At 43.1% G+C, this 14,412-nt stretch overlaps 1 protein-coding gene across 1 annotated transcript in view; it reads left to right on the forward strand.

Annotated features, from left to right (window-relative positions):
- ABCC1 (ATP-binding cassette, sub-family C (CFTR/MRP), member 1) overlaps window positions 1-14,412 on the forward strand; it is a 135,022-nt gene that overhangs the window by 41,423 nt on the left and 79,187 nt on the right. The window contains exons 8-10 of the mRNA XM_006871999.1: window positions 3,363-3,596; window positions 6,184-6,361; window positions 11,630-11,791. Of these exons, the coding sequence (XP_006872061.1) occupies window positions 3,363-3,596; window positions 6,184-6,361; window positions 11,630-11,791 (574 nt within the window). The remainder of the gene's footprint in view (window positions 1-3,362; window positions 3,597-6,183; window positions 6,362-11,629; window positions 11,792-14,412) is intronic.

Here is a 14,412-nt window from a genome sequence, read left to right on the forward strand (position 1 = left end):
GCACTGGGCCAGCAGGGTGCATTCAGGAAGTGGTATCGAGTGTGGGCATGGGCTAAGCCACTCCCTTCCTCTCTGCCAGGCTCTACTTCCCTCTGGCCCCAAATGCAAAAGAATTCATTCAGCCAATCCCAGCCTAACTTCAGAGAAGCTAGGTAGCATAAGCAGATATAGACTTCACCTGGTGTCACTGACTAGATGTCCGGCAGTGAATGATCTTCTCTGAATAACAGCCCACAATGACACCTTTGTTCGAATTCCTGGGTCCTGTGAATGTGTCACCTTTTAGGTGGCACAAGGCCCCTGCAGACGTGACAAGGGTTGTGAGGTGGAGAGATGACCCTAGAGATGAGGGAACATTCATTCTAAGAGGGTGGCAAGGGGTCAGAGGGAGACAGTGCAGTGGGCTTTCAAGCTGGGTGTGTATCAGTATCTATTGCTGTGTAGGAGTCCTGGTGTGGCGCTGTGGGTTAATGTGCCAGACTTCAAAGCCTTTGAACTACAAGGTTGGCGGTTCAAGCTCACCAGCTGCTCCTCAGAAACCCTATACAGGGTCGCTGTGGGTCGGAACCAACTTGACTGCACTTAACAACAACATTGCTGTGTAACCCATTGCCCCTAAACACAGTAGCCTGATTATGCCTCTTTGTTATCTCAGACAGGGTCTGTGAGTCAGGGATCCAGAAATGGCTTAGTTGGATGGCTGTGGTTTAAGGTCCCTCATGAAATTGTGTGAAGATGCTAGTTGGGGCTACAGTCATCTATAGACTTCACTGGGCTGGGGATCTTCTTCCAGGGTTATTGATGAGGTCTCCCCACACAGGCCTCTCCCTTACAACTTTGGCAGCAGACCCTTAACCCAGAATAAGCGATCCAAGGGCAAAATGAAAGCTTCATGTGTTTTTGCTCTTTGTTCTTTTAATATTTTCTTGTGTTTTCAGTGAAGGTTTACACAGTAGTTTAGATTCCCATTTGGTAATTTCTACACAAAGTAGTCAGGGATATGGGTGACATTCTTCACAATTCATGCACATTCTCATTGTTTCTCTTCTGGTTGTTCTGTGTGTATTCATCTAGTTGCCCTGCTCCCTTACATTCTCATCTTCTGTTTTAAAGTGATAGTTGACCGTTGGCTTCTTACAGGTGATTTTTGGAAAGGAGTACAACACTTAACAGCCTTCTATCTCTCAGGATTTCCCTGTTATTATAGGCTGTTCATATACATGAAATCATATATTTGTTATTGTTATATGCCCTTGAGTCATAGCGACCCTGAATAGGGTTTCCAAGGAGCAGCTGATGAGCTTGATCCGCCAACCTTGCAGTTAGCAGTTCACTGCTTACCATGACTCCAATTATATAATGTTCAGTTCTGACTTATCGCAACTCTGTCTAGGGTTTCTGAGATGCAACTGATGGGTTTGAATAGTTAGCAGTCCAGTGCTTGTCCAGTAGTGACACACCAGCATTTCAATCATATAATGTTGTTGTTAAGTGCTGTCGAGTCAGTTCCAATTCACAGTGACCCTGTATAGGGTTTCTGAGGAATGACTGGTGGGTTTGAACCACCGACCTTACAATTAGCAATCAAGTGCTTATTCTACAATGCCATACCAGAATTCATATATTAGATAGCCTTTTATGACCTATTTCTTTCATTTGTTAAGTGACTCCTAACGACCCTGTATAGGGTTTCCGAGAAGCAGCTGGTGAATTTGAACCACCGACCTTGCAATTCAAACCAACCTTGGGGTCTAGCCCATCAACTCACAGCTCCACACGTTACTTACATAATGTTCTCAAGATTCACTCATGTTGTAGCATCTGCCAAGTATCAATACTTCATTCATTTTTATGGCTGAATAACGCCACCGTATGAATCGATCACCTCTTGTTTATCCGTGGTCATTTAGGTTGTGTCCACTCTTTGGCCATTATAAAACATGCAGCTGTGAATATTTGTATGCAAGTTTTTGCATGGACTTTAGTTTTCATTCCTCTGGGGGTAGATATCTAAAAATAGAATTTGCTAGGTCAAATGGCAAATCTATATTTAACATTTGAGGAGCTCCCAGACTGCTTTGCAAAGTGGCTGTACTGTTTAGCACTCCTACCAGCAGTGTACAAAGGTTTGAATTACTCAGGAACACATTTCTGTATCACACCCTCGTTTGTGTGCGGTGGTGTGTCGTGGTGGTGTTGATTTGCATTTCTTTGATGGTGAACATTGTTGAGCAAGGTTTTCATGTGCTTATTGGCTATTTGTGTATCTAATTTGGAAAAATAATCTATTCAAATCCTTTACTTATCTTTTCCTTAGGTTCTTTGTGTTTTCATTATTGAGTTATGTAGGAGTTCTTTCTTTCTTCTTTTTCTATCCTAGATACAAGTTCCTTATCAGACTGTTGACTTGCAAAAATTTCCTTGTAAAGACATGTCTTTTTACTTTCTTGATAGTACTCTATGAAGCAGAAAGCTTTTTAATTTTGATGAAGTTCATTTTATGTTTTCTTTTGTTGCTCATACTTTTGATGTCATGGCACAAAATCCATTGCTGAATCCAGGACCACAAAGATTTACCTCTATGTTTGCTTCTGAAAGTTTAATGGTTTGTACTTTTACATTTAGGTCTTTGGTCTGTTTTGAGCTGATATTTGTGTATGTTGTGAAGTTAGGGATCCAACTTTATTCTTTTGTATGTGGAAATCCAGTTGTCCCGACATCAATTGTTGTAAAGATTATGCTTTTCCCATCTAATTGGGTATATTTCTGGATTCTTGTGGCATTGTAGGATGAACACTGGACCGCAAGTCAGTTTGAACTGCAAGATTGGTGGTTCAGACTCATCAGCCGCTTCTTGGAAACTATACCGTGTCTGTCTGAATTGGAACTGACTCAGTGGCACTTAACAATAACAACTCTATTCTAGTGATCTATGATCTATGTGTACATCCTATGTTCTCATGACTGGAGCTTTGTAATACATTTAGAAACTTAAGAAATAATGAATCCTTCCCTTTTTTTTTTTTTAAATTTAAGATTATTTGGGCTCTTGTGGATCCCTTGTGTTTTCTTAAGAATTCTGGGAACGGCTTGCCACTTTTTACAAAAGAACCAGCTGGGATTCTGATAACGGATTACACTGAATTTCTAGGTCAATTTGAGGGTGGCATGTCTTCCCCAAGGAAGGGGTTTTGGGGCTGAGTGTCTGACAGAACCCAAACTGCATCACGCTCTTATGAACCATGGCAGCTGAGTCCCATCCACTTTCTTTCTTGTCTTTGGTGTGCCTTCCCTAAGAAGGGGTTCTTGGGCTGAGTGTCTGGCAAATCCCACATCGTATCGCATTCCTTCCTGTGTTTCAGGCAGTCGGTAAAGATTGTGTATTCCTCCAAGGACCCTGCCAAACCCAAAGGTGGGGGCTCCAAGGTGGATGTGAATGAGGAGGCAGAGGCTTTGATCATCAAGACCCCTCAGAAGGAGCGGAAGCCATCCCTATTCAAGGTGTTATACAAGACCTTTGGGCCCTACTTCCTCATGAGCTTCCTATTTAAGGCTCTCCATGACCTGATGATGTTTGCTGGCCCGGAAATCTTAAAGTAAGTAAGACCCCTTCCCTCCCAGCGGGGCTCCGTTGGTCTTTCTTAGTTTGACCTCGCACCTGTGGCATGCTCAGGTGGGTGTACAGTTGTCTCCTTCTTTACCTGCTTCGCTTTATACCTTACAAGTCCTATATATACAAGTGCAAGTCAAAAAGTAGTGCTTCTAGGGTTCCAGTTCATACATGCACGGGTTTATTCCAAGCAAAATGTGTTTCAGCGAATGGTGGCAGCCAAAGTCCTCTGAGTAAGTAATACCCTTGTTTTAGTCTCCTTAGGGTGCCTTCAGAAAAGAGTGGATCAAAACAGTGGCTTCCTAGAGGGATTTGCTAAGCCAGGTCAATTCTAGGCAGAGAGGTCAGCTCAGAAGGTTTTAGAGACTTCTTTGGGATTCCCAAGGGGTCATTTTGATAGATTTTCCTGATGGACTCAGGATCATCATGAGAGCTTATTAAGAGAAGTTTTAAGAAAATTGAAAACTTGCATTGGTGAGAAAAAGACCAGCAATGTTATACCATTGAGTTTTTTTCCATCATGACCACGCACTTGCTTATTCTCTCAGGGTAATGAGGGCTGTCCTAGGAGAGTTTGATTGGGACACCACCCTCCAGCTCTAATCTTGACCCTTCAGACTTCTTTTTGTTCCCCAAACTCAGAGAACATTTCAAAGGAACATGATTTTGGTCTCTCGAGAATGCTAAAACTGCTGTTTTGATATGGTATAAATCAGAGCACACAATTCTTTGGAATTCTGCCTTCAGATGTGTGTAAACCTAAATGGAGGTTGTGTCAAGAAACAATAGCTTCACATTTTGATATTTTTGTTGTACAAAGGGTTCTATGATTTTGTAGCAAGACTTTTTGACTTAGCCTGCATGGTGGTGGGTGGTTGTGTGTCGTGGTGTCGGTTCCAGATCATAGCATTCCTGTGTAGTGTTTCCGAGGCTGTACATCTTTATGGGAGCAGAAAGCCTCATCTTTCTCCCATGGAGTGACTGGTAGATTGGAACTACTGACCTTCAATTAGCAGCTCTCATAGATATGTTGAATGTATACACATATCCATGCACATGCACACAGGGGGGCTTCAAAAAGCTAGTGGAAAATGGGACTAGAAAGATCATGGAATTTTACCACAAATAGTTTGTGATATATATTATATGTTGTGTATATGTATGTGTTTGTGTGTATATGGTGTGGTGATAGACTGCAAGATCAGTTTGAACCACAGATTGGTGGCTCAAACCCACCAAACCGCTCCTTGGAAACCCTATACAAGGTCACTATGGGTCGGAACCGACTCGATGACATGTTCTTTTATATATAAGTATGTATGCATGCATATATATGTGTGTGTATATATATATATACCTATACACACATGTAGTGTATGTGTACATATATACATGTGTGTGTTGTGTGTATGTATATGTGTGTGTATATATATATACCTATACACACATGTAGTGTATGTGTACATATATACATGTGTGTGTTGTGTGTATGTATATACATATATATATATATATGTATGTATATAAACACACACACAGGAGTCCTGGTGGAGCACTATGGGTTAATGCGCCAGACTGCAAAGCTGTTTGAACTGCAAGGTTGGTGGTTCAAACTCACCAGTTTGTCCTTGGAAACCCTATACAGGATCAGAACCCTGTGGATCAGAACTGACTTGATGGCACTTACAACAACAGTATATATATACATACATACTGTTGTTGTTAAGTACCGTGGAGTCGGTTCCGACTCACATGTATATATGTATAGAATACATATATGTATATACATATACATATATATATATATATGGAGAGAGAGAGAGACAGAGATCTGATGTGTCACTGTAGGATAAGCACTGGACTGCTAACCTTAAGGTTGGCAGTTAAAACCCACCCACCACTACTAAGATACCTTCCACAGGATTTATATATTTAAATATATTGTTATTGTGTGCTACTGAGTTGATTCTGACTCATAGCGACCCAATACAGGGTTTCCAAGATAGGGGAACAGAAAGCTTCATTTTTCTCCTACAGAGTAGCTGGTGGGTTTGAACTGCCAACCTGAAGGTTAGCAGTCTGGTGCTTATCCTACAATGTCACTCATATATATACGTGTGTGTGTGTGTGTGTGTGTATTTATACACACATACAGTATATGTGTATATGTATGTATACATGTATATATGTATATATGTGTGTGTATATGTATACACATATACATGGGTGTATATATACATATTCCGCGGGAGAAAGATGAGGCTTTCTACTCCCGTAAAGATTTACACCCTCGGAAACCCTATACAGGGTCGCTATGGGTCGGAACCGACTCGATGGCACATAACAACAACAACAACATATATACATATATGCATGCGTACATATACATATATGTATGTGTGTATATATGTATGTGTATGTATGTATATACACATATATGTGTATGTGTGTGTGTGTATATACGGGACCATCTCTCTGTGGGCCTCTCATTCCATCTGTAAACTGGGAGCAGTGACTGATGAGGAGAAAGTCCGACTGCTGACCCCATGCTGGATTTTCCTTGTTCCTGGCAGGCTGCTCATCAACTTTGTCGAGGACGAGCAGGCCCCGGCCTGGCAGGGCTACTTCTACACTGTGCTGCTCTTCGTCTGTGCCTGCCTCCAGACCCTGGTGCTGCACCAGTACTTCCACATCTGCTTTGTCAGCGGCATGCGCATCAAGACTGCTGTCATTGGAGCCATCTACCGGAAGGTAGGAGAGGCTGTCTGTGACACCCATGTGCAGTGGCTGGGTCATTTGGGATGGGTCTGAGGGGGTCTTAGATTTTCAGTGCTCCCATAACAAATGCCACAAGTAGCTAGTTTTCAAGAACAGGAAAGGGATTCTCTGTGCATTGAGAAGGTGAGAAGTTCGACTCCCGGGCACCAGCTATAGGAGAATGTGGTCTGTTGGCTCTAGGGGAAGGTCCTCCTCTCTGCTTCTAGAGCTTGATTTCTCGATGGCTTAGTTCTCCAGGGTTGCTAGAACAGAAATAGCACAAGGGGTGACTTTAACAAACAGAAGTTTATTTTTTCGCAGTTTAAGGGGCTAGAAGTTAGAATTCAGGGCAACGACTGTAAGGGAAGGCTTGCTCTCTGTTGACTCTGGGGAGAAAGTCCTTGTCTCTTCTGTTTCTTTTCCTGTGTGATCATACAGCATGGTATCTGCTTTCCCCCACCTCTGCTTGTTTCCTTGCTTAATCTGCTCTTATTTACCCCAGAAGATTGACTTAAATCACACCCTCCATTAATATAACAACATCCGTTCCCAAACAGTTTTTTGCCTTGAGTCCATTCTGATTCATGACTATCTTATAAGACAAGAGTAGTGTCCCCCCAAAACAACAACAACAACAACAGGGAATAGAAGCAAATACTGTTGAATGATGATACATGAAGGAGATTGTAATCATTGCAATGAAATGGTGTAAAACCGATGTTCTCTCATGTAAATTATCACTCAGTTCACAATAAAAAGATTTTTTTAAAAAGTCAGAGTAGGACTGCCCCATCGGGTTCCCAAGGCTGTTGTCATTACCGTAGCACATAGCCACAGCTTTCTCCCGTGGAGTGACGTGTGGTTTGGTTAAGAGCCAAGTGCTTAGCCGCTGCACCACCAGGCTCCTTAACCGTAGGTATGTTGTTGTTGCTGTTGAGTGCCATCCAGTTGGTTCCGACTCATAGTGACCTTTACAGAAGCAGACAGCCTCATCTTTCTCCTGCCTTACATGGCCTCATTAACAGAAGACAGAGAACCCTCTCCAAATGGGGCTGCATCCACAGGTACAGGGGTTGTTAGGGTTCCAGCACAGTGAGATGAGAGGGTCTGTACCCCTGTGGATGCCAAAGATGTGACCCTACAGAGCTCAGGTCACTGGTCAGCCTGAGAACATCACTGCGTCCCCATGTCAGCTGTGGGGAATTGAGTTCCTTAGGTGGACCTCTTCAAAGTGTCCAAGAGCAAAGATGTCAGTTTGAGGAATAAGGTGCATCTGACCCAAGCCATGGTGTTTTCAGTCTCCTCCTATGCATGTGAAAGTTGGACAGTGAAGAAGGAAGACCGTAGAAGAACTGATGCAGCTGAGTGATGGTGTTGGAGGAGAAAGTATCATGGACTGCCAAGAGAACCAATAAATCTGTGTTGGAAGAAGTACAATTGGAGAGCTCAATAGAATAGAAGCCAGAATGACCAGACTTTGTCTCTCATATTTTGGACATATTTATCAGGAGGGACCAGGAGAAGGACATCATGCTAACTAAAGTAGAATGTCAGTGGAAAAGAGGAAGACCCCAACCCCAGTGAGATGGAATGACACCGTAGCAGCAGCGATGGGCTCAAGAGTAACAATGATTGTGAGGATGGCTCAGAGCGTACTCGAAGGCACCTAACAACTACAACAGTTGGATTGGTGGCCTTTGATTTGGGGAGATCCGAGTTTAAATCCTCAGTGTACTTTGTGTTTTGGGGGCTGCTTCTAACTCGCTCTTTGATCTGAGGAGGTGATTCCCCAGGAGACAGGACTTAACAGGCGTTTGTGCTCACTCAGTTTTTGTTGTTTTTTTCCTTTAAATATTATTTATTTTGTAACTGTTGAGACTAAACACAGCAAAGCATGCACCAATTCAACCGTTTCTGTAAGTATATGTCAGCGACGTTGATTACATTCTTCCAGTTGTCCACTTATTATCAGCCTCCTTTTCTGAATTGTTCCTCCTCCATTAACAACTCAGCTCAGATTGCGAGTTAGAAGCAGTTCACACATAGAGAGAGCAGAGGATTTGAACCCAGATCTCCCCAAATCAAAGACCACCAATTCACCTAAGAAACTCAGTTACCCATGGCTGACATGGGGGCTCAGGGACGTTCTCACATCGGGTCGTGAAGTAAGCTTAAATTCTTCCAGCTTGAGAAATGCTGAGCATGCTCTTCTCTTTTGAGTTTTGAACTTCAGGTCTTTCTTTGCACATTTCATCATACTTTATCTTCTCAAGCGACCCTTTGAGATCTTCTGTTCGGCTTTTACTTCAGAGTCTTTTTATAATGATTTTTTTGTTACTCTGTGTATGATGTCCTGGGTTACAAATGTTTGGTCTTTGGTTATAAAATGTTCCATGCATCAGTTTTGGTTTTTAAATGGTCTCTAACTTAGGGAACACTGTTCAAGCACATATTTTGACTCTTGTGGACTTGTTTTAATTTTCTTCAGCTTCAACTTGAACTTGGAAATTAGCTCTCCTTTTTCAAAAAAGCTTTTATTATGAATTGAGTGAAAGTTTACAGGGCAGGGTATCAGTTTTGTGTTCAACAAATCATATACTTTGTTTTATTACAATGATTATAATCCCTTCCATGTACCATTACTTAACAATATTTCTCTCTATTCATTTTAGCTCTTTTTTTAAAAAAAACACACATTTAGGCATATATAATAATTTGCACCACCAAAGGGCACATTCTGCAAGTCTGTCTCCTGGCTGCCAGCTCTCAGTCCCTCTCTTTCCATGAATCTAGAGTCCTCAGCTGCTCCTTTTCTCCATGTCCCCATCTCTGGTGTCGCTGCTTCTCTGGGTAAGGTCCTACATTCCGCTTATGCTCTTTTCCCTTGATTGTCCTAGGGTCCTCTGTTTCTGGACTGTAAGATTAACCACTCTTCTGTTTTTGTTACAAAACTTCTACCTTTACAGTTGTGACAGTCACAATTAGTCATGATAACAATTACTCACTATTGAATCATAAGAATCTTATCACCATCTCTTTTTACCATCTAGACAAGATGACTGCTATTCAGTGGGGAGTCTATCCCCCCACACACACACACTCTTAAACGAAACTCTCTCTTGAAACCTTCTAAGCCAGTCACTTCATTCCTTTATCACCCCCTCATTCTAGGTAGCCAATGTTTAAGTTGCCCGTCGCTATCTACCCTGTGTACAGAGGGGATTGTACACAGCATTGATACTTGATGTGACGAATCCTTCTTTCTCTGTTGGTATTTTGAGCTACTACCTCCATGAGTATAGGTCAAGTTCATGAAATTGTAACAATTTGCTCTTGTTTCCTTTATCAAAATTTGTTTTGTTATCTTCCTTTAGTCGAGTCCTGATTATCAAGCCATTGAGGCTAGGTCAGATGGGTACTATCTGAAAGTTTGGGTGTTCTTGTGCGTCAACCCTTACTTCATATCAGCTGGATACTTCACTCTCACCTCTAGCCCTCTGTGGCTATGTCCTTGTCCATGGGCTCAGGTGTCCCCAGGTTTCACTACATTATGGGCCAACCAGCCCTTACTCTTCTCTCTTTCATCTCCAGATCAACGGGAATCTGTGGCACGTGGTTGAACTCAGCCCACTTCTTCATTGCTGCCTTTCCCCCTCTTCCACTCACCAGTAGACCAGTGTGTTCACTAGCAAGTTTACATGCCTGCTCATGTGTTCCCTTTGAGTTTCAATCTTAGAGGGGGGTTTGTGCTGAAGGGACTTTAGATATGAGCTCTTGATGGCCTATTCCTCAGTCTGTGCCTAACCTTGTTTTGGCTGATATAGTTGATTTGATTCCTATTTATTCCATCTGGTGAGGTCTGTGTGTAGATTCTCCACTTAGGTTGTTAACAAAAGTTTTTGTGTTGAAATCAGTGGTTGGCCTAGCAAAATTCTATCACATGATCTGTGGTGTCATATCTTTCACCAAGGCCACATTTTCCAACTATTGATCCTTCTTTGTTTCAAATTTGAGTCACTAATAAATACCAGTACATCATAATTGCATGTTTGATCAATTACATACTTTAGAAGTTAATTAAAATCTTCAATTTCCTTATCTTTGGCTTTAGTGGTTTGTGTATATATTTGAATAATAGTCTTTTAACTGGTCTTTTTAGGCGTCTGGATGTTATCACTAACAGTATTGTATTTCAGGATAGACATTGAAATGTTTTTTGATGAATGTCATGGTGTGCCTCTTCAGATATTTGTTCTCAACATAGTAGACCGTATGATTGTCAGAATCAAAAAAGCTAATACCAGTATGCCTAGGATATTGATCTTTATGCTTTCCATTTCAATTTTGATGACTTCCAATTTTCATATATTTCATGTCCCAATTATATATGGATGGATGTTGGCAGGTGGTTTTGTTTTTGTTTTTTCTCATTTTGAGTTGTGCCCCACCAGCAAATGAATGTCATTAAGGTTGGCTCTACTTTGAGGAGGCAACTCTTTCCACAGCCATATTTTGAGTCCCTTCTGACCCGAGGGACACATATTCCAGACCTGTATCTGACAGTGTTCTCCTGCTGTTCACAAGGTTTTCTGGGGGGCCATCAGTATATGTGAAAACTCCTCAGGAGACAACTTTGCGACCCTGTTATGGATCAGTAGACTAGACCCGTGGTTCAGGACTGGGGCAGTTTCACTCCCAGGAGACATTTAATAAAGTTCAGAGCTGTTATTGTCACAACTAGAGAGGGAGTTCAACTGGCATGTAACTTGTGTGGCCTGGGATGATGCTGAGTATCCTTCAGGGCAGCCCCCAGCACAGAGAATGATCTGGTCCCAAATGCTAGGAGTGCTGAGGTTGAGCCACCCTTTCTTTGACCTTTGGTGCATCAGAATCGTCTGTGGACTAGCAGCATCCTGCCCTAGGGAGCTTGTGACAGGCACATGCAGAAGCTCAGGCCCCACCCCTGACCTACAGCGTCAGACCTGCCTCTTAGCAAACTCCACATGATTTGTGGGCACATTGATGTGTCAGAGTCCCTTCTAAATCCAAGGACTGAAGGTGGAGAGGTGGTCAGTGTTGATAAGAGGGTAGACTTTGTAATGAGATGGGTAGGCTGGACAGCTAGGTGAGCCGGCAGGGGGAGAGGATATCACTGTGATGTCCCCTGCTGAGCAGTGTCCTTTCTCTAAGTGACCCTGGAGAGAGAAGAGAGAGGGCTTCTAACCCACCACTCTCATTGTATTCCTCTGCTCTCTCCTGCAGGCCCTCGTGATCACCAATTCAGCCAGAAAGTCGTCCACAGTTGGGGAGATCGTCAATCTCATGTCTGTGGATGCCCAGCGGTTCATGGACCTGGCCACGTACATTAACATGATCTGGTCAGCCCCTCTGCAAGTCTTCTTCGCTCTCTACCTCCTGTGGCTGGTGTGTGTTTGCCGACTTTCCACGTGTGGGCAGTGGGGCTGAGGGAGGGCTATTGAGGATCAGAACAGCTGTCCCTCCCTGGTAGTCCTTCCTGTCATTCACGTTTGCCTTTTTTACTCGTTAGTCAATTCCTGAATATTTTATTCCTTCCCCTACATGATCTGGGTCATTTTTCTCTTTGGCAGCAGTGGTATTTGCTTGCTTTGGTCTTTCATGACAGTGTGTGTAATTTACAACCTGATGATTTTACATTGTATATATCCACTGTGTGTTCTCAGACTCTAGCCAAACTCATTTATTCTCTGCTCTTTAATTGTTTTGCTTAAGAGTCTCGGTTGCAAGGGCTAGAAATCCAGTTTACAATATGCTAAGCAAATAAAGGGAAATTGAGATGTGCAGATAGGGGACAAGTTCAGGTATGGATGGATCCAGGAGTTAAAGGGGGTGATGTGAGGACCTGATCAGGCTCTGTTTTCCTCTGAGTTGGCTTCCTTCTCGTATGTGATTTACCAACACCCTCTACAGTGTTGGGATTCTATCTTAACCAGATGTGGTGGTGGTGGCATGCCATAGAGTGGGTTCCAACTCATGGCAACCCTGTATAGGGTTTCTGAGGCTATAAATCTTTACTGGAGCACAATGCCTCATCTTTCTCCTGCAGGGAATGGCTGGTAGTTTCAAACTGCTGCCCAGCTTGTAACTACTATATTACCAGAGCTCCTTTCTCAAATGTGGTGGTATGCTGTCAAATGGGTTCTGACTCATAACGACCCTGTGTAGGGTTTCTGAGGCTTTAAGTCTATACAGGAGCAGAAAGCCTCATCTTTCTCCTGCGGAATAGCTAGTAGTTTCGAACTGCTGTCCTTGAGGTTTGCAGCCCAACTTGTATCCTTTTCTCAAATTTGTTGTTGTTGGTGTTAAGTGCCATTGAGTCGGTTCCAGCTCATAGCCACCCTGTATAGGGTTTCCAAGGAGTGGCTGGTGACCTTGAGCCGCCGACATTGCGGTTCTAACCAACTTTGCAGTCCAGTGCATTAACCCGTAGCACTATACCAGGGCTCCTTTCTCAAATATATTCTTGTTGCTATGTGTCGTCGAGTTGCTTCCGACCCATAGTGACCGTGCACAGGGTTTCTGAGGCTGTAAATCTTTACAGGAGCAAAAAGCCTCATCTTTTTCATGCGGAACCGCTAATAGTTTTGAAATGCTGACCTTAAGGTTGGCATCCCATTTGTAACTACTATGCTACCATAGTCTTCGATAAAAGAAGTCCTGGTGTGGCACTGTAGGTTAATGTGCCAGACTGCAAAGCCATTTGAACTGCAAGGTTGGAGGTTCAAATTCACCAGCTGTTCCTCAGAAACCCTATAGGAGAGGTCTCTATGGGTTGGAATCTACTAGAGGGCACTTCACAACAACAAAAGAGAATACCACACACCTTTTTCTCATCCAGAGACCCACGGAGGACTGGGATTGGCCTGCCTCAGGCCCATTCACTTCCCTGAACCAGTCACCACTGACCAAGAAGTTGTCCGGGATTGACCTGCAACAGGCCCATTCAATTCCCTGGACCAATCACCGCTGACCAGGAAGTCTCTGGGATTGGCCTGCCACAGTCCCATTCAATCCTGAACCAATCACTGCTAACCAGGAAGTTCTCTGGTTGGCCAGCCCTGATGACATGCCCTTTGTTAAAGAAGTGGGGGTTTTGTTATTGAAACCCCTTCCACTTCTACGTGGGTAGAGGCTGTTTCCCTCGAGAAAAGATGATAAGCAAAAATACCTGTGATATTACAGCTGCCTTGTTCTTTCTCACCTCCGAACCTTTGCACCGCACCTTAATATTTTCTCTGTAGCCAACATCCCACCCGTCCTTCAAGGCCTGTAACAGATGCCATTCACACTGATTTTCTCCCTCAGTCGGTGAACTTCTGCTTTTATTTGAATCCCTTTCACTTTAGTGTGAGGTGCCACCTGGTTTTACCTCCTGAAATAGTCTTGCATGCTTGATGTATCACCTCTCCTTACCTCTTGGTGTGCGACCTTCTCTCAGGCAGCTCACAGCATTTTACTTATTTCTGTGTCCTCTATGGATGCCGTCCCATCAGGGCTGGTGCACAGTAGGAGCACAACAAATCATCTGCTGATCTGACCGTTGTTGACACTCTCAGTGTACCAGGGGGCTTCAAAACATTTGTGGAAATTTTTCATTACGTTTCGGTTCCATTTTTCCACAGACATTTTGAAGTCCTCTTCAAACATTTTGTTGTAAGTTGAGTGAAGGTTTATAGAGCAAGTCATTGGTTTTACATCTAACTAATCAGACACTTCCGTTCATCTTCTTGTTATTAAGTGCCTTTGAGTCAGTTCTGACTCATAGCGACCCTATATAGGATTTCTGAGGAGCAGCTGGTGCTTTTGAATCACCTTGTGGTTAGCAGTCCAGTGCTTATCCTATAGTGCCACACCAAGACTTCTTTAGATGTGCTTGTTGTTAAGTGTCGCCGAGACGGTTACTGACTCATAGTGACCCTGTATAGGATTGCCGAGGAGCGGCTAATGTATATGAACTTCCTACCTTGCAGTTCAAGTCGATCTTGTGGTCTTGTGGTTTATCCTAT

The sequence above is a fragment of the Chrysochloris asiatica genome, unplaced genomic scaffold, assembly GCF_000296735.1.
Source record: "Chrysochloris asiatica unplaced genomic scaffold, ChrAsi1.0 scaffold00178, whole genome shotgun sequence".
Lineage (NCBI taxonomy): Eukaryota > Metazoa > Chordata > Mammalia > Afrosoricida > Chrysochloridae > Chrysochloris > Chrysochloris asiatica.